General features: G+C 39.0%; 1 protein-coding gene across 1 annotated transcript in view; it reads left to right on the forward strand.

The window, feature by feature from the left end:
* The window catches only part of LOC150088438 (uncharacterized), a 225,418-nt gene that overhangs the window by 106,001 nt on the left and 95,311 nt on the right, over window positions 1-24,106 (forward strand). The window contains exon 2 of the mRNA XM_090370156.1: window positions 23,699-23,818. Coding sequence (XP_090226282.1) covers window positions 23,699-23,818 — 120 coding nt within the window. The remainder of the gene's footprint in view (window positions 1-23,698; window positions 23,819-24,106) is intronic.

Here is a 24,106-nt window from a genome sequence, read left to right on the forward strand (position 1 = left end):
CTGTCATGGAGGTAGTACAGAAATTGCACTGTCCCCGTTCGACAGTATCAAGAGTGTATTGGGAATGTGCCATTTCCAGAATAACATCTCATCATGGATCACACTGTGGGAGGAGAAAGGTAGCGGATGAACATGGCCGTCGGCATCTGTCTTGCATTGTTTCAGCCACTTGGAGAACAACAGTGGCAGAAATAATCAGTGACTTCAATGAGGGAGGTGTCAGAAATGTCTCCACCAAGACCATCAGGCAATTATTAGCCGAAATAGGTTATGGGAGATGCTGAGCTACCAGAGTTCCATTGCTAACACCACGACAGAGGATTCTACGCCTCAACTGGGTAGAGAACATCAGTACTGGACATTGGATGATTGGAGACAGCTCTCCTTGTCTGATGAGTCCCTGTTTACAGTTATTTCTAGCGGATGGGAGGGTGCATATCTGGTAGAAACTGCACGAAGCTATGCAACGATCATGTCAACAAGGAACTGTTCAAACAGGTGGACGGTCAGTAATGGTCTGGGGTATGTTGGGACCTCTGGTGTGTCTAGATGCATCTCTGAATGGTCCAGGTTACATGTCCATCCTTGTAGCCCATCTGCATCCTTTCATGGTCATGTACCCACAGTACAATGGGCTCTTCCAGCAGGACAATGCTCCTCCCCACAGAGCCATGGTGACTAGAACATGGTTCAAAGAGCATTCCACAGATTTTACCACCATGGAATGGTCTTCCCATTCACCGGATATGAATTCCATGGAGCATCTTTGGGATGAGGTAGAAAGGTTCGTTCAAACTTTGTATCCTCCACCCAGGAATGCAATGGAATTATGGACAGTGGTGCAGCAAGCATGGATGGAAATACCTGTAGAATGCTTTTGTGAACTAGTGGACTCAATGACTCACCATGTGGCTGCCCTTATCCAGGTGAAAGGTGGGCCTACCCGTTACTAGGTAGGTATCCCATGATTTCTGTCCACTCAGTGTATAAGCTTGCTTTCTTTCATCATTTGCCACTATTAGTATCAGGGTTATTTACGATCAACTAAAATATTTTCACAAATAAAAGCAAGTTAGGAAGCCATAATTTTCCTCACCTTCACTCGGCCTGCCTTTGTCAGACAGTACTAACCTGAACATCTTACAGAGTTACTCAAGAGCTTTAAACTTGAGTCAGTTTTCACTGTCACTTCATTTTTACCAGAGGCAAAATTAGATCTTGGTGCCATTTTAGTTATCTCCAAATATTTTTCTGAATTCTTGTGAATAAATCATTATACCACTTTCATTATATGATCATTTATATTTAAACTGAAGGGACAGAATTCATGGGATACCTAGCGAGAGGGTTCATCCATTCTCTCTAGGTCAGACTGAAAAAAACTGAAAGAACAGAATTCATGGGATACCTAGTGAGTGGGTTCATCCACTAGTGAGAGGGGTGACGCTGTAACCCCTCTTGCTAGTGGATGAACCCACTGCTTGGCAGGTATACAGGTACACTGCATCCACATAGATGGTAATTCGATGTCAGTATGGATAAACATTGTGAGTTATCTGACTTTGAAAGAGGGATGATAGTGAGTGCCCAATGCGTCGGTAACTCTATCACAGAGGTGGTACAGAAATTGTACTATCCCTGTTTGACAGTATCAAGAGGTATCGGGAATATGGTGATTCCGGAATAACATCTCACCATGGACAGTGGTGTGGGCAGAGAATGGAGGTGGATGGAGCGTGGCCATCGACGTCTGTGTTGCATTGTTTCAGCCAACCAGAGAGCGACAGTGGCACAAATCATCATTGACTTCAATGAGGGAAGTGCCAGAAATGACTCCACCGAGACCATCAGGTGATCATTAGCCGCAGTAGGTTATGGGAACCACCAACTCACCATAGTCCCATTGTTTACACCACTACACAGGACTCTATGCCTCAACTGGATGAAAGAACACTGGCACTGGACCTTGGATGATTGGAGACAGCTCTCCTAGTCCAGTCAGGCCTGTTTCCAGTTATTTTGAGCGGATGGGAAGGTGCTTATCTGGTGGAAACTGCACGAAGCTATGCAACCATCATGTCAACAATGAACTGTTCAGGCAGGTGGATGGTCGGTAATGGTCTGGGGCGTGTTCAACTGGCACACATTGGGATCTCTGGTATGTTTAGATGCTTCTCTAAATGGTCCAAGTTACGTGTTCATACTTACAGACCATCTGCATCCCTTCAATATCATCGTGCACCCACAATGGACTCTTCAAGCAGGACAGCCGACTGGGCTAGACGGGTGGGTAAAGTGCCTGCCTGGCAACCCAAAGGTCGCGGGTTCGAATCCGACCTTGGGCTTGGATCTGTACTGCAGAAACCTTGGGAGGTGCATTATGGCCACAGAAGCCGATGCGCCAACAACTATCAAAAAAAAAAAATCAAGCAGGACAACATGCCTCTCCACAGAGCCATGATGAATAGAACGTGGTTAAAAGAGGATTCTGCAGATTTTACCACCATGGAATGGCCTCCCTGATTACTGGACATGAACTCTGTGGAATCCATGGGATGCTATGGAAATGTCCATTTGAGCTTTGGATCCTCCAACCAGAAATGCAACAGAATTATGAACAGTGGTGCAGCAAGCATGGATGGAAATATCCGTGGAATGCTTTTGTAAACTAGTGGACTCAATGCTTCACCCTGTGACTGCCCTTATCTGGGAGGAAGGTGGGCTACCCATTACTAGGTAGATATCTCATGATTTCTGTTCACTCGGTGTACACAAATTTGTATTTAATTAAATTGTAAATAAACATCTAAGCTTAATATTAATAATAAGGAGAAAAAAAATCATAATAATAGGAAATGGCAACCCACTTGATCTACCTAGTGGTGCCTAATACCAGCAACCTCCAGATAACCTATGAGAAAACAATCATGAAGTCAAAGAAATGTGGTATATGAAGCAAGTAATGACCATCCTGATCACTGTGTCAACCACTGGCATGGTGCCAAAGAGCCTTCATAAGAAGCTAGTGGCAATAGGCCTCCCAAAGAATGTTTACATGAAAATCTCAACAGTAGTGATCCTGAACAACTGTAGGATATTCAAAGAGCTGTTCAGCCAAGAGTAATAATAATAATGATAAAAATATAATATCCAGAATAGAGGACGAATGGAAGAAGGCCCTAACAGAATTCAAAGGAATGGACCCCACAAGAACCCACGTAATTCCTAAGCAGAGGCCAAATAAAATCCTGTGGAGAGTAACAGACCACCTCAATTGGCAAATAATGCCACATTACCTTGACAACAATGGTACAACACTGGAGGCTATCCACACAATATACTGTGCTGCCATAGCAGCTACTAGGATTAATGGAAAAGAAACGAGAGACCAGCAGCAGAAGAACCGAAAAGAGAAGGAACCGCCAGCTTGGGAAAGAAGACTTCAGCAGAAGATAGAAGAATTAAGAGTCAAGATAGGTCATTTGACCCAGTACCAACAGGGTAATAGAAGTAAGAAATTGATTGGAAAGGTGAAGAGCATCCTCAAGAGAGACAGCGTCCACAGCAAACATGAGACCAGAAATCAGAGAATAGGAGAATACTTGGACACACTGAAGCAGAACCTCCTTGTGCTCAGCAAGAGACTACACAGATACAGAGAGCTGCCAGAATTTTTGGATATGGCATACATGTGGTAAGAACATACCCAGATCCTTGACATAACATGGCCTCGACAATGCTCCCCGCATACACACTACTCGGACTCCCTCCAGTCACTATCTGGCAGAGTAGAGGTAGCAAGATTATACACTAGCTGATCTGGAAGCTTCCTAGAGAGTTACCAATAGGTTCAGTCCGGTGTACTAACTAGCGGCCGGCCTGCGAACACCGTTTTAGAGCTGTACCCTCGAAATGTAAGGAATATTGGATCATTACTGCTTATTACTGGGAATGTGTAATTTACCTCATTTTGCATTTCTGATTGCTTGACTGGCTGTAAATTTGCTTCTGATTTTAGTGTCAAATTTGAAACTATCGTGCTGCTGTTTAGTCATCATCATGCTGCTCCACTACCTCTGTTATTGCATGTTATTCCATTTGCAAAAGGATGGATGTAAGAGTGTAATTGAATGTGTATGAGTGTGAATCTGATAACTTCAGAATACAAGTGTTTTCAGTGTGGATGTTTGATGAGGTGTACCAGCCAGCATGTGAGGGCTGATGAGGTTTTTTTTTTTTTTTTTTGTTTGTTTTCAAGCTGTTTCTTAACGATTTGATTTTTTTGCAGTAATTGTATGAGTTGTTAGTAACGGGTTCTCTTTATATTAGCGGGGTGTGGGGACAGCATCCCCCAAAACAAAACGGGGGGGGGGGGGTGAAACAAAAGGATAATTTCTGTTGACGTGCATGAGCAATTCTCATTGTTTATGCACATGAAATCATCTAGTACTGTACGGGTGAGAAGGATCAGTGGTTGCATGTGGTGTTAATTTTTGTCAGCTGTTTTAAAAAAAAAAAAACATGCCATTTTCCCATTTCTTTTTCTTCATTTCTTCTAATTTGTGCTTAGTAGCACGAATTAAGAGAAACTAATTGCCTCAGTTGCCTGAAGACCAGAGGTGTGAACAATGCATTCCCAGTTCTCTCGTAATCGGTTCATTATATGGAAAATTTCTTTGTTCTACTGAAACTATTTTAAATATCACCAAATAGAAAATTTCGATGTAAAGAAATTCGTTAAAGAGAGGTTCGACTTGTATATGTAAAAAAAAAAAAAAAAAATTGGTGCCTTCCTGAATTCTGCCCGTAAGCAATACTTACCTCGCCTACCCACTTGCGGTAGCCCTGAGTACTGCATATGGGTAGCAGTAACCACAGAGATATGTACCAACTGGATGGTGTTACACTCAGGGTAGTGACAAATGAAAGAGACCTGGCGGTAATTGTGCAGTCAGATATGAAGTTTTTTGAGTAGTGCAGATACGCTGCCAGAGTAGGTCATAGGGTCTTGTCAATGGTATACAGGAATTTTTCTAGCAGGGATAAGTAGGTGATTATCCTCTTTTATAAGGCAATGGTCAGGCCACACCTTGAGTACTGCATACAGGTCTGGAGGCCACATTTTAGGAAGGATGTGGAGCTACTGGAACGAGTACAGAGAAGGGCAACAAGATTGGTGAGTGAAACAAAGGGTTGCTGTTACCAAGATAGGCTTAAGTTTTGCAAATTACAGCATCTGAAGACTAGGCACCTGCAAAGTGATCTGATTGAGGTGTATAAGGCCTTGGATGGATTGAGCAGGCTCAATGCTGATGAGATTCTTCCTCTTGCTTAGATTACAAACCTGAGAGGGCATAAACTGAAATTGAGGAAAGATGGTTGTTGAATAGATGTGTGGAAATCTGCCTTTAGCCAGCTTGTAGTTGATCCTGGAACAAACTTCCTTCTGTCATTGTGGAAGCTGATAGTTTAAATAAATTCAAGGAAAAGTGGACAAACATTTGGAGTGAATGGATGGGTGAAATGGGAAGGTTTTTTTTTTTTTTTTTTTTTTTCTTGGCTGATGATGTATAAGTTTGCTTTTTTGCATCGTATGCCTCTGCTAATGCTAAGAACAGGTAATTGCCATCAGGAACTACAAAATACATTGCCAAGAAACGCATAGTGATACGACACATGTCAGTGATGTCATCTTGCTCCAGAAACAATCCAGCACATCACCATCGGATGCAGGATGATCACGCAGACAAAGTACACTCACAGGCATGACCATGCAGCCAGAATAATATATCAGAAGTACCAGTTGATCAAAGAAAGCATACTGTATTACAAGCACAAAACTCAGGTTGTACTAAAGACCCTACCCACAAGCAGTACTGGAACTGTGCCATGAGAACAGATAAGATCATTGCACATAGCAGACTGGACATAGCCCTCATTAACAAGAAGGAAAAGATTACCTACATCATCGACACAGCGGTGCTCAATACCAGCAAACATACAGAAAACTTATTGAGAAAAAACAGGAAGTCAAAGAGATGTAGCATATGGAACAAGAATCGACTATCCCAATCACTGTGTCAACCACTGGTTTTGTGCCATAGAGCCTACATAAGAACCTATCAGCAATATACCTCCCAGAGAACACCTACGAGGAACTCCAGAAATCCATGATCCTGAACGTCTGTAGGATAATCACAGTTCCTTGACCAGTAATAATACCTGGATATAAAATCACACTTGGTATGAGATGGGGAAAAAAAAACCATAAGGAGAATCAAAACGAAGATGATAATAAAGTTTATTTGTCCCTTATTTGTTACATTTGTTGGGAGATAACAGCAAAAAGCAATGGCAAACACATAAGTCAAAAGACTAGGATATGCCCCCTTTTTAAGGGGGCATTCCGTTAGGAAAAAAAAAATTACAAATAATAATATAAAATTTACAATTCTGAAATTGTACAGTATAATAACAAATAGACCATGACTAAATCGGAAGTTTTATTTACATTTTAGTATTAGAAAATTTCGGCCCTTCCCCAGAAGGGAGAGAGGGGGGAATAAGGAAAGCTATCCACATGTGGTTTACAAGGTTATTTACAATTAAAATAATGAATTATCTATTGTTTAAAATGAAGAAATATTTCATTTACAGTTTCAAGCATTTTTTAGCATTATACAAGCAACCAAAAAATATTTACTTTTTTGGTTGACATAGCCAGGTAATCAGGCATGAGGGTGCATAATTGTCTCAGTCTTGTGAATTCCTCTTACTGTGTGGTTGTCCCTGAGTATAAACAGAAAATTTATATATTTACATATTTGATAACACAGCTTATTTAGTTTTAATTGATACTAAACATAAATTTATATGAATCCCTTTTAGGCATATTAGCATTTATGTGTGAAGTGTATATTTTCTTCACTACCCATTTGTCTGTCCCCATATAATAATTCAACTCCCAGTGAATGGATTTTCATAAGATTTTATATTTTACTCAATTAGAAAGATTTTTTGAGCCATGCCAAACTTTATTAAAATCAGCCAATTATTATTTCTTTTTTAAGGCGTGTTAGCCTGTATGCCTAATGCACGTGTTGTCCTTGCAATGTGTGTGTGTGTCTGTCTGTTTTTTCCTCATGTCGGCTCCTAGTGGTTGGATTTGAATAAAATTTTACATTTGGCCTTTTTAAAGAGATTTAATGAGCAATCCCAAATTTTTATTAAAGTTATATGAACAAAAATCCAGCAGCTGTTATTTTTTTATCTGTCCGTCTGCCAGCTCACAGTAATAACTCAACTCCCAATGAATAGATTTTCACGAAATTTTATATTTTTCCCTTTTAGAATGATTTTTTATCAAAGATTTCCAAATTTCAATAAAATCAGACAAACAGAAATCCAAAAGGTATATTTATTTTTTTCCAAAATATCATGCAAGCTATTCGTATACTGTATATTGTAGCTTAAGCAATGGATATTATGTTTATTGCTATGCATTTGTTGGAAGAATAAACAGGCAATTTGGTGGATGTGTAGAAATGAAATGTTCTTGGTTTGCAGATAAGTTATTGCTTTTGCTTATATATATATATATATATATATATATATAAGCAAAATTGTAAAGACTAACAAATTATAATGAAAGGAATAAGAAGAAAAATAAAGATAAAAATAAAGTTAGCATCTGTGGCAGCATTTTGCTATTCCACCAAATGTTGCATAAAATAAACTAAATTAAAATATATGTGAGTAGGGTGGCAAACCAGTAGAATGAAAAAATAAACTAAACTAATGAAAAAATACAAAGGAAATGGGGGAGTAATCAAGAAAAGGGTGTTGTAGAAAGAAGAACCTCCTAATATAATTAAGAAAAGCCTAAATATATGAAATACCAAAAGATAATTTTGAAAGCTAATCAATTAAAATTTAGCAGTGCCCTCTTGCTGGCACCAGGTCCAAATTATGTAAAATATCACGAAGAATGGAGACACGAACTACCTACAATACTGGACCAAATGAACTAAAAATAAAAAATAAAAATAAAATAGACTGACCATTATGCCCCATCTCAATGGAGGACCACAAGGCCAATAATAGTCAGGGAATCACTGCATTTTGAACGTTAGACAAATCCATGCAAAGACGAAACAATCCAAAGATCGAACTGCCATTGCAATGGATTTGAATAACAGTGGTCCTTAAGCAGTGGAAAAATAATATGACAGAAAGTTGAGCACCCTCATGGCAACAACAACATACCACTGGCAAAATGACTGTTTTACTAAAATATATAGGAAAAAATTGGGATATAGAGGGCAGTACGAGTTTGTTACTTTCTACCTACCTATCTACAGTATATGTATAGGTTGAATAGAATAATAAGAAGGTATAAAAATGGAAATCAGAAGATAGAAAAATTGGGTAATAGTCTAGTGCAGTCAAAGGCAGCAAATGCTAAACCTAAGCAGAGCATGGACAGTAAAGCAAAAAATTAAATTAATTAATTAATTAAAATAAATAGTAAGGAAAGTGAGGGAGATAGTGATAGAAGGGAAGTAGATGATAACTAATAAAGTGTGTGTAATAAAATATAAATAATTACAAAACTGACAAATGAAGGATTTACAAAACTGGTCAAAAACCGGAATAAAATTTTGTTACCAAAATAAATGAAAATTAAAATAAAATTTTGATTATAAGGTGTTGTTTTAAAAAATGGTTTTGTGAACTTTTCAGTTGACACATTATAATGACGAGAAATTAAAACTGGTATTGATAACAGAAATTTCTAGAGACATATAACATATTTGTCTAATACAGTGATATTCAAACTGGGTTCCACGGAACCCCAAGGTTCTGCAAGAATTTTTTATGAATTTTATGAAGAAGAATTTTGATTCTCTTTCAAATACCTCAAATACTCATTTCTTCTTAGCAGTTAAATTTTGTCCTCTCTGATCTTTTGGCTTTACCAATACAGTTTTGTTTGCTTCTACAGTCCCCCCCCCCAATCCACCCAACTTAATGTTTTTTAACAACTGCAATTTGCAGATATCTTTTAGTTTCTTATAAAACCTAATTGCTGTTACTTTCGAAATCTCCAGATGTAATGCTGTCGTAGTTACTGGCATGCACATTGACCAAAAATATATAATATACATTATCTTTTTTTAATGGAAGTTTTGTATTTTCCATAAAACTGTTTTAATAAAGAAACTTGTGCAGAACATTTTTTGCAGTATCAGAACTTTCCACATGACTCTGGTCACGATTCAATTTATTTAAAATAATCATTGCTCTTAAAACAGTATAATTTCGGTCTTATTAATTTGGTTTTCATCAAAAAATCAAGCAACATTTTATTTTCCATACAAATTTCTTTCATCTTTAAAAGATTCATTGCTACTATTATCTGTTTACCGTTCATTACAAAGCTAATTATGCAACGTTCTTTACTCATAAATACACATCATAATGCCGACCAACGAATACACAGTAGCTTGTTGTCTGTCACGCCCACCACCAATAATTTCATCGTTTGCCATGCCTACCTGTCAATCAATATATTGTTCTTGACCTCTGCGCCAGACAGATAACACCTACCATCTGTTTACTGAGCAAGCAGCGCTAGAGTGCAGTATCGGGAAACTAATTTTCTGGATAAATTAGCCAACGTTTCCAGTGGATCTCGTGTTGGCTTCCTTTACCTTAGCCGTTTACTTTTATATCTCTATATCAGTTTTTCTGCAAGATGTTGCTTATAATTTTGCTTAAGCATTATCTCAAGTCTCTTGCTCTCTTTTAAGCCTACTTGCTTTTTATTATGTTTTCAAATTTCTTTACCTTAACTTGTATTAGACTAATTTGTTATATGTCTCTAGAAATTTTTGTTATCAATTCCAGTTTTAATTTCTCATCTTCATTGTAGTAGTAATGGCAAGTGATGCAAGAAACCAAGCATCAGCTTGGTTTCTTGCATCAGCATAGCATCAGCCAAAAAAAAAAAACTTCACCCATCTGTACTCTCAAAGAATTTGTCTAGTTTTCCCTTGAATTTATTTATAACCCATCCACTTTCACAACAACAGATGGCAGCCTGTTCCAACAATCAATCGCCTGCTGGCTGAAGGCAAACTTCTCATGCATGTAGTCTCAGCACCTAGAAGAATACCATTAACATTTAGCTTATTCAATTCAGTCAAAGCTTTAAACACCTCAATCAGATCTCCTCTCAGGTGCCTGGTCTTGAGATGCTAAAATTTGCAGAACTGAAGCCTTTCTTGGTAAGAGCACTCTTTTGTTCCCTTCACCAATCTGGTTGCCCTTCTCTGCATCCATTCCAGCAGATCTACATCCCAAAGTGAGGCCTCCAGACCTGTATTATAGTACTCAGGATGTGGCCTAACCATGGGCTTAAACAAAGGGATAATCACCTGCTCATCCCTGCTAGCAAAGTTTCTGTATATCATTGACAAAACCCCATGAGTTGTCCTGGCAGTATGTCTGCACTGCTCAGAGAATTTCATGTCTGACTGCACAATTACCACCATGTCTTTTTCATTCTCCATTACCCAAGTGTAGTACTGCATAGTTGGTACATTCCTCTGAGGTTACCGCTACCCATATGCAGCACTTTGCATTTGTCAATGTTAAACTTCAGTTCTGAGTTCTCCATTTCTCAGCCCATCTGCCCTACTTTTCTAGATCCTGTAACAGTAGCGTACTGTCACTACTGACTTAACAACCCTGCCAACCCTTCTATCATCGGCAAACTTAGACATTAAGCCTGATATACCTTCATTAGTATCATTGATAAATTTGAAAAAACAACAATAGACCAAGCACCCTGGGGCGCTTCACTAATAACATTAGTCCATGAAGAGCAGTACCCATTGATAACCACTCTCTGCCTTCTTACACTTAACCATCCCTTTATGCATAACTTACCCTTAATGTCACATTGCTCCAGTTTGTACAGCAGTCTTTTCTGTGCAACACTAACAAAAGCCTTCATGAAATCTAAGTATATGATGTCAAAATTATTTTTTGTATCCAGTTACTTGGTCACTGCATCATAGTAACTTATCAGATTGGTTAGACAAGACCTCCCCTTAACAAATCCATGTTGCGATTAACCTATCCAGATGTCTGCATTACTTCTTTAACCAGCGATCCCATTATTTTTACTGGAATAGATGTTAAGCTAACAGGTCTGTAATTACTCATGTCACCTTTTGATTCCTCTTTATAAATTGGGAATATATTCGCATTTCTCCAGTCTATTGGGACCTCCCCTGAATCCAAGGTTGCTCTCATAATTATGGTTAAGGGTTTGCTTACCTCCTTTGCAGCTTCCCTTATAATGTCAGCTGTAAAATTCACAAATCATTTTCGAAAACTTCCCTTTTAATGCTTGTAATTTGTATTTTGTTTTCAAAATTTTATTTTCCTTTTCATTCATTTATTTTGGTAAAAAAATTTTATTCTCATTTTTATTTATGTTTATGGTTTTTACCCTTTGGCTTGTGGTTAACATTAGAAATGAAGACATGTTGCTGTTTTTCTTGCAATCCTGGCCGTTTGACACCTGATGAGAGGCTGGTTTTATAAGTTGTTTGGCAACATCCTTAATTTTGTAATTATTTATTTCTTATTATGCATATTTTATTAGTTATCTTCTGTCTCCCTTCTATCACTCTATCTCTCTCTCTCACTTTCTTCCCGTATTTTTGTCTTTTTGATATATATATATATATCATTAAATATTACCATTTGCTACCACCACTGATATCTAATAATGCACTGCATTCATTAACTAACTTGGTTTTCATACATGTCATATTGACTATCCAGGACATGCCATATTGACGTGTCCTGGAGATTGTTTGTTGCTCTGCTCTCACTGGAAAAATGAATAGGCAGTATGGTGGGGTGCACAGAAAGAAATGTTCTCTGTTCATGCAGATGAAATTTAAGAAGCTTATTTTTTTTTTTGAATCATCATCTTACTAAATTATTTACTGAGCTAAAATATTATTGTGCAAGTTTGTATGCTTGATACAAACCTAAAACCTGTGGGTTTGAACCATGTTCATCCACAGCATAGGTAATTCTTTAATTCTCTACCTTCATGCTTGTCCATTTAGCTACAGTGGCTCACCTAAGAGCATGCCTGAAAATAGAACAAACATTATGTGCAGTGCATAATATTTCAGGCGAGTTCAATTTTTGTTTCTTAAATTAATTTTAAATTCTTAAATCTGTTTTTTCTACAATTAATAGATTTGAAAAGTAAATATAAAATTTTCATGTATCAGTTAAATACTAATTAACTAATTAATAATATATTACAGGCTCAAACTTGCTGTGCAACCAGGTGCGAGGTGCAGAATCACACGTTTTGAGTAGACAATGGCTCAGGCCCATGTGATTACTAAATACGGATTGTATTCGTTGTCAAAATAATAAATTAAACTCCACTGACCTAGTGATTATGCCACAATATAAACAAAAATAACTATCTCAAAATGTAATATTCATTCAATATTTGTAATAATGAATGAATCTTCCTCCAGACTTTTAATAACAATTGAAAGATAACATGTATTTCTTGTTTCTTCTGTGATTAATATAATAAGCCAATAGTGATATGTATTTATTTTGTTAGCAACCTAAACAGGATCATCAAACTGTTATGCCATTCATATGTAGTGGGCCAATGTTGTTCATTCTTTTCCTTCTAAGTATTAACATAAACAAAGAATTCTTTGCTACTTTTCTTTGCATTTTTAGCCAAGGATTTAGGTTTATGGGAAATCATCTAGGACCTACCACATAGGTTTTTATAACATGCTGGGACATTAAAAAGAGGATCACTATAAAGAGATTTGATTGTGGTAATAATTCATGATTTTTATGCAGGGGTGCCCAACCTAAATTGTTATTGTGTGAATCAGGTACATGATACCAACCTGAAACCACTTCCAAGGGGCCCTTTAAAGATTATTATTATTATTAGCATATGGTGCAATGAAGCCTGAGGCTTATGCAGCACCAGCCAAAAAAAATTTCTGAATTACCCTTCGCGTGCGTGTGTGTGTGTGTGTGTGTGTGTGTGAGAGAGAGAGAGAGAGAGAGAGAGAGAGAGAGAGAGAGAGAGAGAGAGAGTCAAAAGTAGAAGGGAATCACCAAGAAAGAGAAGGATGATGATATCCAGCTCAGGACCTTGGGTGTGCCAAGCCCATACTAACCAGATGTCAGCCCCTGGGATACCAGAGTCCAAAAAAAACCAATTTGCATATATAAATATAATCAGAAAAAAAATAAAATAATTTTTACCGATGTGTTTTGTTTTCAAATTTGATCTTTTTCTTGTTGCCTCTTTTGTTTAGATCCTCCAGATTGATATTTTCGCTGCACTATTATCTTAGCTTATATAGATTCTGAAATCTATGGGTGGTCCAATTAAAATAGTTTCCTTAGAATGAATAAAATTTCCATATAAGGAACAGATTTTGAGAGACCTGGGTATGCATTGTTTGCACCTCTGGCCTTTAGGCAATAGAGCTGCTGCTGCAGAATGCACAAATTAAAAGCTAAAGGGACATTCCACAATTTAGTGGTGTCCATAACACATTTACAACCAACTCCCACATACTATACTGACAAGTTGTGCTGGTCAACTGCTTTCTTTAATAGCCAGTGAAAAAGATTAAGGCATATTTCCGACACAGATAATATGCCGAGGTCAACCTGTGTTCTCCTGTTACACTCTCTATTAAAGAATTAGGAGAGAGTGATTTTCCTTTATTCTGGAAATTAATCTGTTCTTTCACAGAAATGAGTTATCCACACTTGCAGTAAATGTCACTTGTCTCTGTTTACATGGTAGGTACAAATGGAACGTAGTTTAGATCAGGGTGTTAAAAAAATGAAATCGCTTTAAAAATTTGAGATTACAGAGGACATGCAAGGCCACCCCCCCCCCCCCTCATAGTGAGACCCAAAGCTAGCGCTTCATATGCCTGTTCATACATACGCTCTACTTCCAGAGAATAAAGGATATTAGCATTAGCATTAGTAGAGGCATTTGATGCAAGAAAGCAAGCTTATGCAGCATCAGCCAAAAAAAAAAAAAGAAAAAAAAAAAAAAACCCACTTCCACTTCACCCCTGTGTTCGTTCAAAATACCTGTCCAGCTGAGCCTTAAACTTATTTAGGCTATCAACCTCCACCACAAGGGATGGCAGTCTGTTCCACCAACCAACCACCCGCTGGCTAAAGGAAAATTTCCGCACGTCTATCCTACATCTGTCTTTCCTCAATTTGAATTTATGCCCTCTCAGGTGATTTTTCTGAGCTAGAGGAAGAATCCCATCAGCATTGAGCATGCTTAAACCATTCAAGGCTTTTATACACCTCTATCAGATCACCTCGCTGGTGCCTAGTCTCCAGACACTGTAATTTGCAAAACTTAAGCTTTTCTTCGTAAGAGCACCCCTTTGTTCCATTCACTAATCTTGTTGCCCTTCTCTGTACTCGTTCCAGCAGCTCTACATCCTTCTTGAAATGAGGCCTCCAGACCTGTATACAGTACTCTAGGTGCGGCCTGACCATTGCCTTATACAATGGAATAATCACCTCCTTATCCCTGCTCGAAAAATTCCTGTATATCATTGACAATACTCCATGAGCTACTCTTGCAGCCCGTCTGCACTGCTCAGAGAACTTCATATCTGCCTGCACAATCACCCCCAAGTCCCTTTCATTCTCTACCACTGTCAGTGTAGTACCACAGAGTTGATACGTTGCTCTGGGGTTGCTGTTTCCCATGTGTAGTACTTTACATTTGTCAATGTTAAACTTCATTTGCCACCTCTCAGCCCATCTGCTCAACCTTTCCAGATCCTGTTGCAGCAGCATAGTGTCAGTAGTGTCCTTGACAACCCTGCCAACCTTTGTATCATCTGCAAACTTGGACATTAAGCTTGATATACCATCATCAATATCATTTATAAATACAGAAAACAATAATGGACCCAACACTGAGCCCTGTGGGACTCCACTAATAACATTAGTCCACGATGAGCAGTGTCCATTGATTACCACTCTCTGTCTTCTCCCCCTCAACCACCCCTTTATCCATAGCAGCAATTTGCCTCCAATGTCACACTGCTCCAATTTGTGTAGCAGTCTTCCATGTGCAACAGTATCAAAAGCCTTTCTAAGATCCAAGTATATAATATCAAAGTTATTCTCTGCATCCAGTTCTTTTGTGACTGCATCATAGTATCCAATCAAGTTGGTCAGGCAAGACTTCCCCTTAACAAAACCATGCTGTGTCTGAGCTATAACTGAAGTCTTGTCTAAATGATCCTGCAGTGCTTCTTTAACCAGTGCCTCCATTAATTTTCCTGGAACAGAAGTTAAGCTCACAGGTCTATAATTACTTGTGTCAGCCTTTGATCCTCCTTTGTGAATTGGGGTCACATTTGCACATTTCCAGTCTATGGGTACCCCCCCCCTGAGTCCAAGGAAGCTCTCATAATTATGGCTAAGGGTTTGCTTACTTCCTTTGCTGCCTCCTTTAATATAACTGGATAGATCCCATCTACCCCAGGTGCCTTTCTTGTGTTTATCTTCAACAATTTCTCCTCCATTTTACTCTCAGTTATTACAAGATTCTCTAGCTTACTGCCAGAGTTGAATACACCTCTGGCATTCCCCTTGCTGAATAACTCCTCATGTGTGAATGTCAATGCAAAATATTCATTTAGTTTGTTAGCTACCTGAGCAGGATCATCAACAGTTGACCCATCAATATCAAGTGGACCAATCTGATTCATCCCCTTCCTTCTAGAGTTTACATAAGTAAAGAACTCTTTGCTGTTTTTCTTTGCATCCCTTGCCAAGGATTTCTCGTAATCTGCCTTCGCCTGCCTAACCTCCTTTGTAACTTGGTTGCATATCAACTTGTATCTATCATAGGCTTCTGTGTCATGTGTTAATTTGTAAGTATCCCATGCATTTTTCTTCTCTGCCATATGCCTCATTAGTTCATCTGACATCCATTTTGGCCTAAACCTTGAACAATATTTCTTAGTTGGTATGTAAAGTCTAGTAGCTTCCAAGATAAGTTCTTTGAATGCTTCCCATTTTGAATTTGCTGTTGGTAACATCATCAGTTGGTCCCACTGTATAGAATTTAAATACTGTCTCAGTCCATCGTAGTCGCCTTTACGGAAGCAATAACCCTTCCCTTTACCCCTAATGGTAGTTACCTCTTTCAGTAAATCCCACTTCAGCACACTGTGATCACTGCCACCTAGTGGTTCATTTATCTGCAGATTCTTAATGCATGAAGAATCACTGCTGATAATCAAATCAAGAGTATTACTCCCTCTAGTTGCCTCCCGAACATGCTGATGTAGAAAACAATCATCCAATAAATCCACAAAAGCCCTGCTAGTGTGTGAGTAACCAGCCCCCAAATTCCAGTCAATATCTGGGAAATTAAAATCTCCCATTATAAGACTCTCTGATTTACTGGCCCACTCTATTTCCCTGTACAGTTCCTTATTATACTCATCAGAGTCATTAGGCCTATAGCACACTCCTACTCTCAATTTTGATCTCCCAATGCTTATGTCACACCAAACTGACTCAACACTGCACTGTCCAGCGATGTCGACTGGCTTCACTTCCTTGGTTTTTATGTGTTTCTTAACTAATAGCATAACCCCTCCCCCCTTCCTATCCTGTCTATCCTTTCTGTAGACGTTGTACTCCCCAAATTGCAGTTCTGCATCCCTTATATCTGTGTGACACCACGTCTCTGATATCCCAACAATATCTGCCTTTGATGTTTTGATCAATACCTCAAATTCATCAAATTTATTTACTAAACTCCTAGCATTGGTGTACACGCAAGTATACCTGCACCTGTTTCTATTCTTAGCTACCCTAACACAACCCATGTGTTTACTTGTACCGCAATGGCTCCCAGCAGTCTCTGAAATACCATGCATCTTGTTTTTCAGGCTTCTGCTCATTCTAATAGAAGCAGTGCAAGAATCTCTTTCACCTCTGCCAGTGGCTACTGTCAATCTATTGGTCTTTGTCTCCCCCCAAGCTAGCAGTTTTCCGACCCACCTAACACTGCCTCGATAGCATCAGCAAATATTCTTGCACCCTTTCTATTTAAGTGTATCCCATCCCTGTAGAAGCAATCTCTCCTGTTAACAAGTACAGTCCAGGCTGAAAAAAATTCTACCCCTTGAGCCTTGCACAATCTTTCCAGGGCCGAATTGATCGACAAGGCTCTCATCATATACTCCCTCCTATCGTGTCTGGGCAGAATTGCAGACACTTTGAAATTCAACCCTAATTCTCGGCTTTTGTTCAACAGTGACCTGTACTTGTTAAGTAATTCTGCCGGTCTCCTACTCTTAATATTATTAGTGCCAACGTGTACAACTATATCACCTTTTGTGCCCTTAAAAGATGATATTCGCTCTACAACGTCATCAACCTTTGCCCCTGGCAGACATACCCTGGTCCTGTTCCACCTATCTTTTTTACAAAGCATGTTCCCCGTTTCCCTGACAATAGAGTCACCAACAACTACTAGTTCCTTCATCAATAGATGGCAATATAATTCCAAAACTGTAGTCATGTTGGAAATTTTATCTGTATTTTGTATGGTTTCATCCTCAGATGGTGATAGAACACCTTAGACACTGATAAACTTGCGATATTAAGCTCATGGCTGGCATGCCATATTTTGTATCACATAAATGAACTAGCTCCACTGCACCCTCACTGACTTGTTCAGCCACCACCTTAGCTGGGATGATTGCACAAACAGACATTCTTATGAATTTTCCGTACCATTGTAGAACTATGGGTCTACTTCATAGAACCAAAGTACTCGCTACACCTTCTGGTTGGTAAAATCTGCCATGATTATAGTTTTGTGATTATACTGGCATCTGTTGTAGAATGCACATTTTCCAGTTATGAATAAAAACTTGAAGGTGTTTTCTGTCACCTAGAAGAATTTGTTTCAGGTTTATATCATGTATCCTATTCACACAATAACATTTAGTTTTGTTAAGGATGTTTGTGAAAATCATGTGTATATAGCATGAATGCAATTGAACGTGTGTTGTGAGTGACTATGTTTCAAACATGTTCTTGTATTTTTTCTCTCTCTATCTTATGAACTCTTCTGACCTTATGTTTTTGTCCTGGAGTACAAACAGAAAATTTATTTACTTTTATTTATATGTGTAAAGCACATGTTGTATGTCCATTGATTTCTGTTTGCCCATTCGCACATAATAATGCATTTCTCTCGATGGACAGATTTTCATGAAATTTATGTTTCAAACATGTTCTTGTATTTTTTCTCTCTCTATCTTATGTTTTTGTCCTGGAGTACAAACAGAAAATTTATTTACATGCATAAAGCACCTGTTGTATGTCCATTGATTTCTGTTTGCCCATTCGCACATAATAATGCATTTCTCTCGACAGACAGATTTTCATGAAATTTTATACAGTTGGGTCTCTGTATTTGCGAGATCTGTATTCGCAGATTCGTGTTTTTGTGCTCTCGGTTGCAGAATTTATTTATGATACTAAAAATTTGGCTGCTGCTCACTGCATTCACTCCGAGTGATGGTGCGGCACGCGTGTCTTCAGTCTCACAGTGATCATCATCTGAGTAGGACCGCTTGTGACCTCTGCATGTTGTGTATGTCTGTGTTAGGCTACTTGTGCTTGTAATATTACTATCCTTATGTGAATACCCACGGGTTCTAAACAAAGTGCATCTAGTGACGGACAAAAGCCTAAAAGGACCAAGAATGACTTTGAACAAGAAAGTGCAGATTCTAGATAAATGTCGAAAAGGGCTGACATACGCACATACGCGGCCACAGGCTGCATGTTTGGTATCAACAAAAGTACCATACAATACTCAAGGAAACAAGAAAGTGAGATCAGAGAGACAGTGCTGGTGGAATTCTTACTGTTAAATATGTGACTTATGTATGTGATAAAGTGATGTTAAAAATGGAGACTAGACTGTTCATTTGGTTTGACGAAGACCAGCACAAGAAAAATTTGCCTGTGAACACTGGTATGATTTCTGCTAAGGCCCTTGTTCTTTACGACAGATTTAAGCAGCAAACCTCCTGTACCAGCAGCACCACAGAAACCACTTTCATTACCAGCAAAGGCTTGTTCTAGAAATTCAAGAGGCGTTATTCATTCCATGATGTAAAGGTTATGGGAAAGTCTGCTTCAGCTGATCACGAGGCTGCTAAGGCCTACCCTGCGCAACTCAAGAAGCTCATCAAGAAGAAGGGATATAAACCCGAACAGGTTTTCAATGCTGATGAAACAGCATTATTCTGGAAGAAGATGCCTGAGCACACCTATATAGCCATCGAACAGAAGAAGGTCCAGAATTCAAGGTGGCATGAGATCGGATTACACTGCTAGTTTGCAGCAATTCAGCAGGCCATATGACAAAGCCTGGCCTAATTTTCCACGTGCAGAACCCAAGAGCTCTTAGAGGACATAACAAAAATATACTGCCTGTATACTGGATGTGGAATGAAAAAGCCTGGACAATGAAGAACCTCTTCCTGAACCGGTTCCACTCCTCAGGGTCTATGATGGGTGGCACAGGGAGTACATCGTACCTGGACCTGGGGTCCAAAAGGAGGCCTGGGAGCCAAATTATTAACTGTAACCTATATTACACGTTATTGCAACAGTTCATAGCTTATCTATAGAACTTTTGTGGCCTAATGATGATAACTATGATCGCCAGCTTGGCTAAGCCTATTCAAAAGATCAGGCATCCCATATTGTATGTTCTGATAAGCCAATGATTTTATGCTACAAAGAAACTTAAGTAGGTATGCAGTTTGTATGTGAATCAAGAAAAGGTAAAGTGTATATTAATATACAATATTAAAAATCGGAATGGCTTTTATCGTTGGCTGGTGGATATTGACATTGCTTGAACTTATCAGTAGTAGCATGTTCACTTAAATGACAATGTACATCATGTTAATTATAGCAGTACTACTACTACTAAGACTACTATTAATACTAGTCTACTACCACTACTTCTAAATTATTAGTGTATAATATTTTTTGTCTTATTGCCTTTTTTTCCCCTTTTCTCAGATATAAAAGTATAAATTATAAATCGTCTCTCCAAAATGTATTCTCATAGTATCCATCACAGTTGGATAAAGTGTAAAGTGTAAAGTGTGTTATTGTCATACGGCACCAGGGGTTTCCCCCATCTTCGCGTTGCTTTCATTGTGGGTGAACCAGTTCGTTGGGATATGCCAGATTTAAAAGTGTGAGGGACTTGTTCATGTGTAGTGTCGTGTACTGTTGTTCATCTGGTCATTTAGCCACTAGACCCCTGCTGAGGCCCAACGTTGCCCCACTTATGCCCCGTGGAGGCAGATCAGGAACTCAGTTTTACTCTGGCAGGTCCTGCTGCTTACTTTCCTGAGATTTCAGCGGCTAGGACCTAAAAAAAAAAAAAAAAAATCCATTAGGTTAGTGACAATGCACACACATATATATACACATGTACAATTACATACACATATGCGTTGGCGTGGGGGGTATGATCGCTAAGGTTGTTATGCCAAATTTTGGCTCAAAGGATTTTTGGCACGTTAATTTTTGTTGTGTGGGGCTTTTGTTAGCATAAAGATAGAAGTGGCGGGAGACAGAAGACTGGGGGGTGAGAGACAGAAATATGGGACCGATAGAGTAGGGAGCCCCAGTTTTCAGTGAGGCATGCTCATGCCCCACCACAGTAGAAGAGTAAGGTTGCCAAAAAGGGGGGAGCGAAGGTCGTCCCCTCCCCAAGGATGTGGGAATAAAAGGTAAAGGGGCTAGAGTGCCCTCTTCAGGTCGCCGTCAGTCTGTTGGCAGTTATGTTGCTTTTTGTCTCTTCTCTGTTTTCAATGTCACTCATGGGGTAATCCCTGTCCTAACATCTCTTCCAGTTGTCAGCGTTCCATTTGGTCGAGTCTGGTATCCCGCGAATTTCGATTTTCTGTTTCATCTGGTAGCGTTTCTTGTCAGTCTCTGTGTTGATTGCTGTAGATTGCAATTAACATTTTCCTCCTAGCGAATAGATCCTGCGCAAAGAGGGAGAGCGCCCTGTATTCTTCCTCTGAGTCCAGGAAGTGGGACTCCAATCCCTTTGGAAGGTATCTGATTCTTGTTATGAGAATCCCTCTGAGGTCCTCATATTGTGGACATTCATAAGCTATTCATAAGCTATGTGGCTCCAGCTTTCACTCTCCCTGCATGTACAGCTGGGATCCTCGGTGAGACCCAGCCCAAAAAGCTTTTCATTGTAGGGGCCATGTCCTGTTAACAATGTTGCCATGTGGTACCATGGGAAGTACCAAACCGGTTGTTTTTGGATATATCTTGCGGATGTCCAGTAGGAATTTTTTTGTCACTTCTCCCTTGGTGGTCTCAGTCCACCTTCTCTGCCAAAGGTTTAGGAGGTGGGTCTGTAACCTGACTTTTTCATTGGATACTGTGATGTGGTCACACAAAGGAACTGGATGCAGGGAATAACTTTGATATCATATATTTGGATCTTAGAAAGGCTTTTGATACTGTCACACATGGAAGACTGCTGAACAAATTGGAGGAGTGAGCATTGGAGGCAAATTGCTGCTATGGATAAAGGGATGGTTCAGTGGGAGAAGACAGAGAGTGATAATCAATGGACACTGCTCATTGTGGACTAATGTTATTAGTGGAATCCCTCGGGGTTCAGTGTTGGGTCTATTGTTGTTTTCTGTACTTATAAATGATATTGATGATGGAATATCAAGCTTAATGTCCAAGTTTGCAGATGATATAAAGGTTGGCAGGGTTGTTAAGGACACAAATGACAGTGCGCTGCTGCAACAGGATCTAGAAAAGTTGAGCAGATGGGCTGAGAGGTGGCAAATGAAGTTTAACATTGACAAATGTAAAGTACTACATATGGGAAACAGCAACCCCAGAGCAACGTATCAACTCTGTGGTACCTGGGGGTGGTTGTGCAGGCAGATATGAAGTTTTCTGAGCAGTGCAGACGGTCTGCAAGAGTATCTCATAGTGTCTTGTCAATGATATACTGGAATTTTTCTAGCAGGGATAAGGAGGTGATTATCCCCTTGTATAAGGCAATGGTCAGGCCACACCTTGAGTACTGTATACAGGTCTGGAGGCCTCATTTTAAGAAGGATGTAGAGCTGTTGTAACGAGTACAGAGCAACAAGATTAGTGAATGGAACAAAGGGTTGCTCTTACGAAGAAAGGCTTAAGTTTTGCAAATTACAGTGTCTGGAGACTGGGCACCTGTGAGGTGATCTGATTGAGGTGTATAAAGCCTTGAATGGTTTGAGCATGCTGAATGCTGATGGGATTCTTCCTTTTGCTCAGAATAATCACGAGAGGGCATAAATTCAAATTGAGGAAAGACAGATGTAGGATAAATGTGCGGAAGTTTGCCTTTAGACAGCGGGTAGTTGTTTGATGGAACAGACTTACATCCTTTGTTGTGGAAGTTTATAGCCTAAAGAAATTTAAGGCTGAGCTGGACAGATATTTGGAATGAACGGAGGGGTGAAATGGGAGCGTTTATTTATTTATTTTTTTTTTTGGCTGATGCCTGCATAAGCTTGCTTTCTTGCATTATATGCTTCTACTAATGCTAATGCTAATTATAGGTGTTTAGGGAGCATTATAATCTCCCATTCCCGTCTTCCACTTTTTAAACCTTTTGGCTCTCCACCTATTTTATTAAAGTACACGGAAACTTGAGAAATGGCTCATCTCTTATCAGTTCTTTAAGAGATTTAGAACTTATTCGCAAAGTGATATTCCTATATCCCTTGTATTTTCTGGATTTAGTTTTGTATAGGTCTTTGACATTGTTCGAAATGGAGGAGGTCACTGTGAATGACTTCTTCATTTCTGATGTTTAGGGTAGTTTGGAAGTTGTTCATTCCAATGATAAACAGCTATCAAAGCTGGCAAATACAAGGATTAATGTTGAAGAAACAAGGGTTGGTCTCTATCCCACCACGAGTGACCCTGATTGAAGCACACCACTGTTGCTATGCTACTACATAAACAATAAAGAAAGAAGTTCTGAGGTGCATATTAACTTTAAGAATTAATTGAGGCTAAACATTGTCTTGATAGAGTGCTAATAGTGCTAATATTGAAGCAATCTGTATCAAGTGCTGGATTTATGCAGAAGGCCATGGCTTGGCATCTCACATTTACATTTCGAGGATAAAAATCTATAATTGCATATTTCGGGGGAGGGCCCTCTTCACATGCTCTGGATTAAGGCTTCACCATCTCTAAATCTGGCCCTGCCCATATCAGTGTTTATGAACTGGTGGGCTCTGTAAACTTTTCAGATTGATATATTCAAGGAAATAGCCTTTTGGTGTATAGGTGGGTGCACAAAGTTACTTAAGGGTCTGTTTTATTAAAATTTTTTAAAATGCTGGCTTTTACTTATTCCTCTATTTTTGATCTGAGTTTAAAATTTTTTAACTTTTTTCTTTAGAATTTTCTACATTAAATTAAATGAAGTATTATTTAATTTAAAACTTTTCCCCCCCAGTAAAATCTGAAGGTGCCACCACGCCAGTAGCTGAGAAAATCACAGTAGGAGAGTTTGCTTTTGATAATCCGTACTTCAGAGAGCAGGATGAAGATGATGCAGTTGACTCATCTGAAAAAGGTTTGTGGACTTTTTTAGAAAAAGCAATGTGAGCAGAATAGAGAAAGCTATCGAGATATGCCCCCCCACAGATTTCTAAGTGGGTGGAATATGCTGGCAGTGAGATTACAAGAAACTCTGTTAACTTGATATTGGATAATTCAATGTTGTTAATTGTCACCAGAATAAAGCTTGGAATCATTTTTAGTACAGGCGGGCCTCAATTAACGTGATTAATTCGTCACACGAGCGCATCGCACAAAACGGAAACGCATTAATCGAATATCATAACCAATAGGAAAAATTATA

The sequence above is a fragment of the Mastigoproctus giganteus genome, chromosome 3 (assembly GCF_048544385.1).
Source record: "Mastigoproctus giganteus isolate SK-2022 chromosome 3, ASM4854438v1, whole genome shotgun sequence".
NCBI lineage: Eukaryota > Metazoa > Arthropoda > Arachnida > Uropygi > Thelyphonidae > Mastigoproctus > Mastigoproctus giganteus.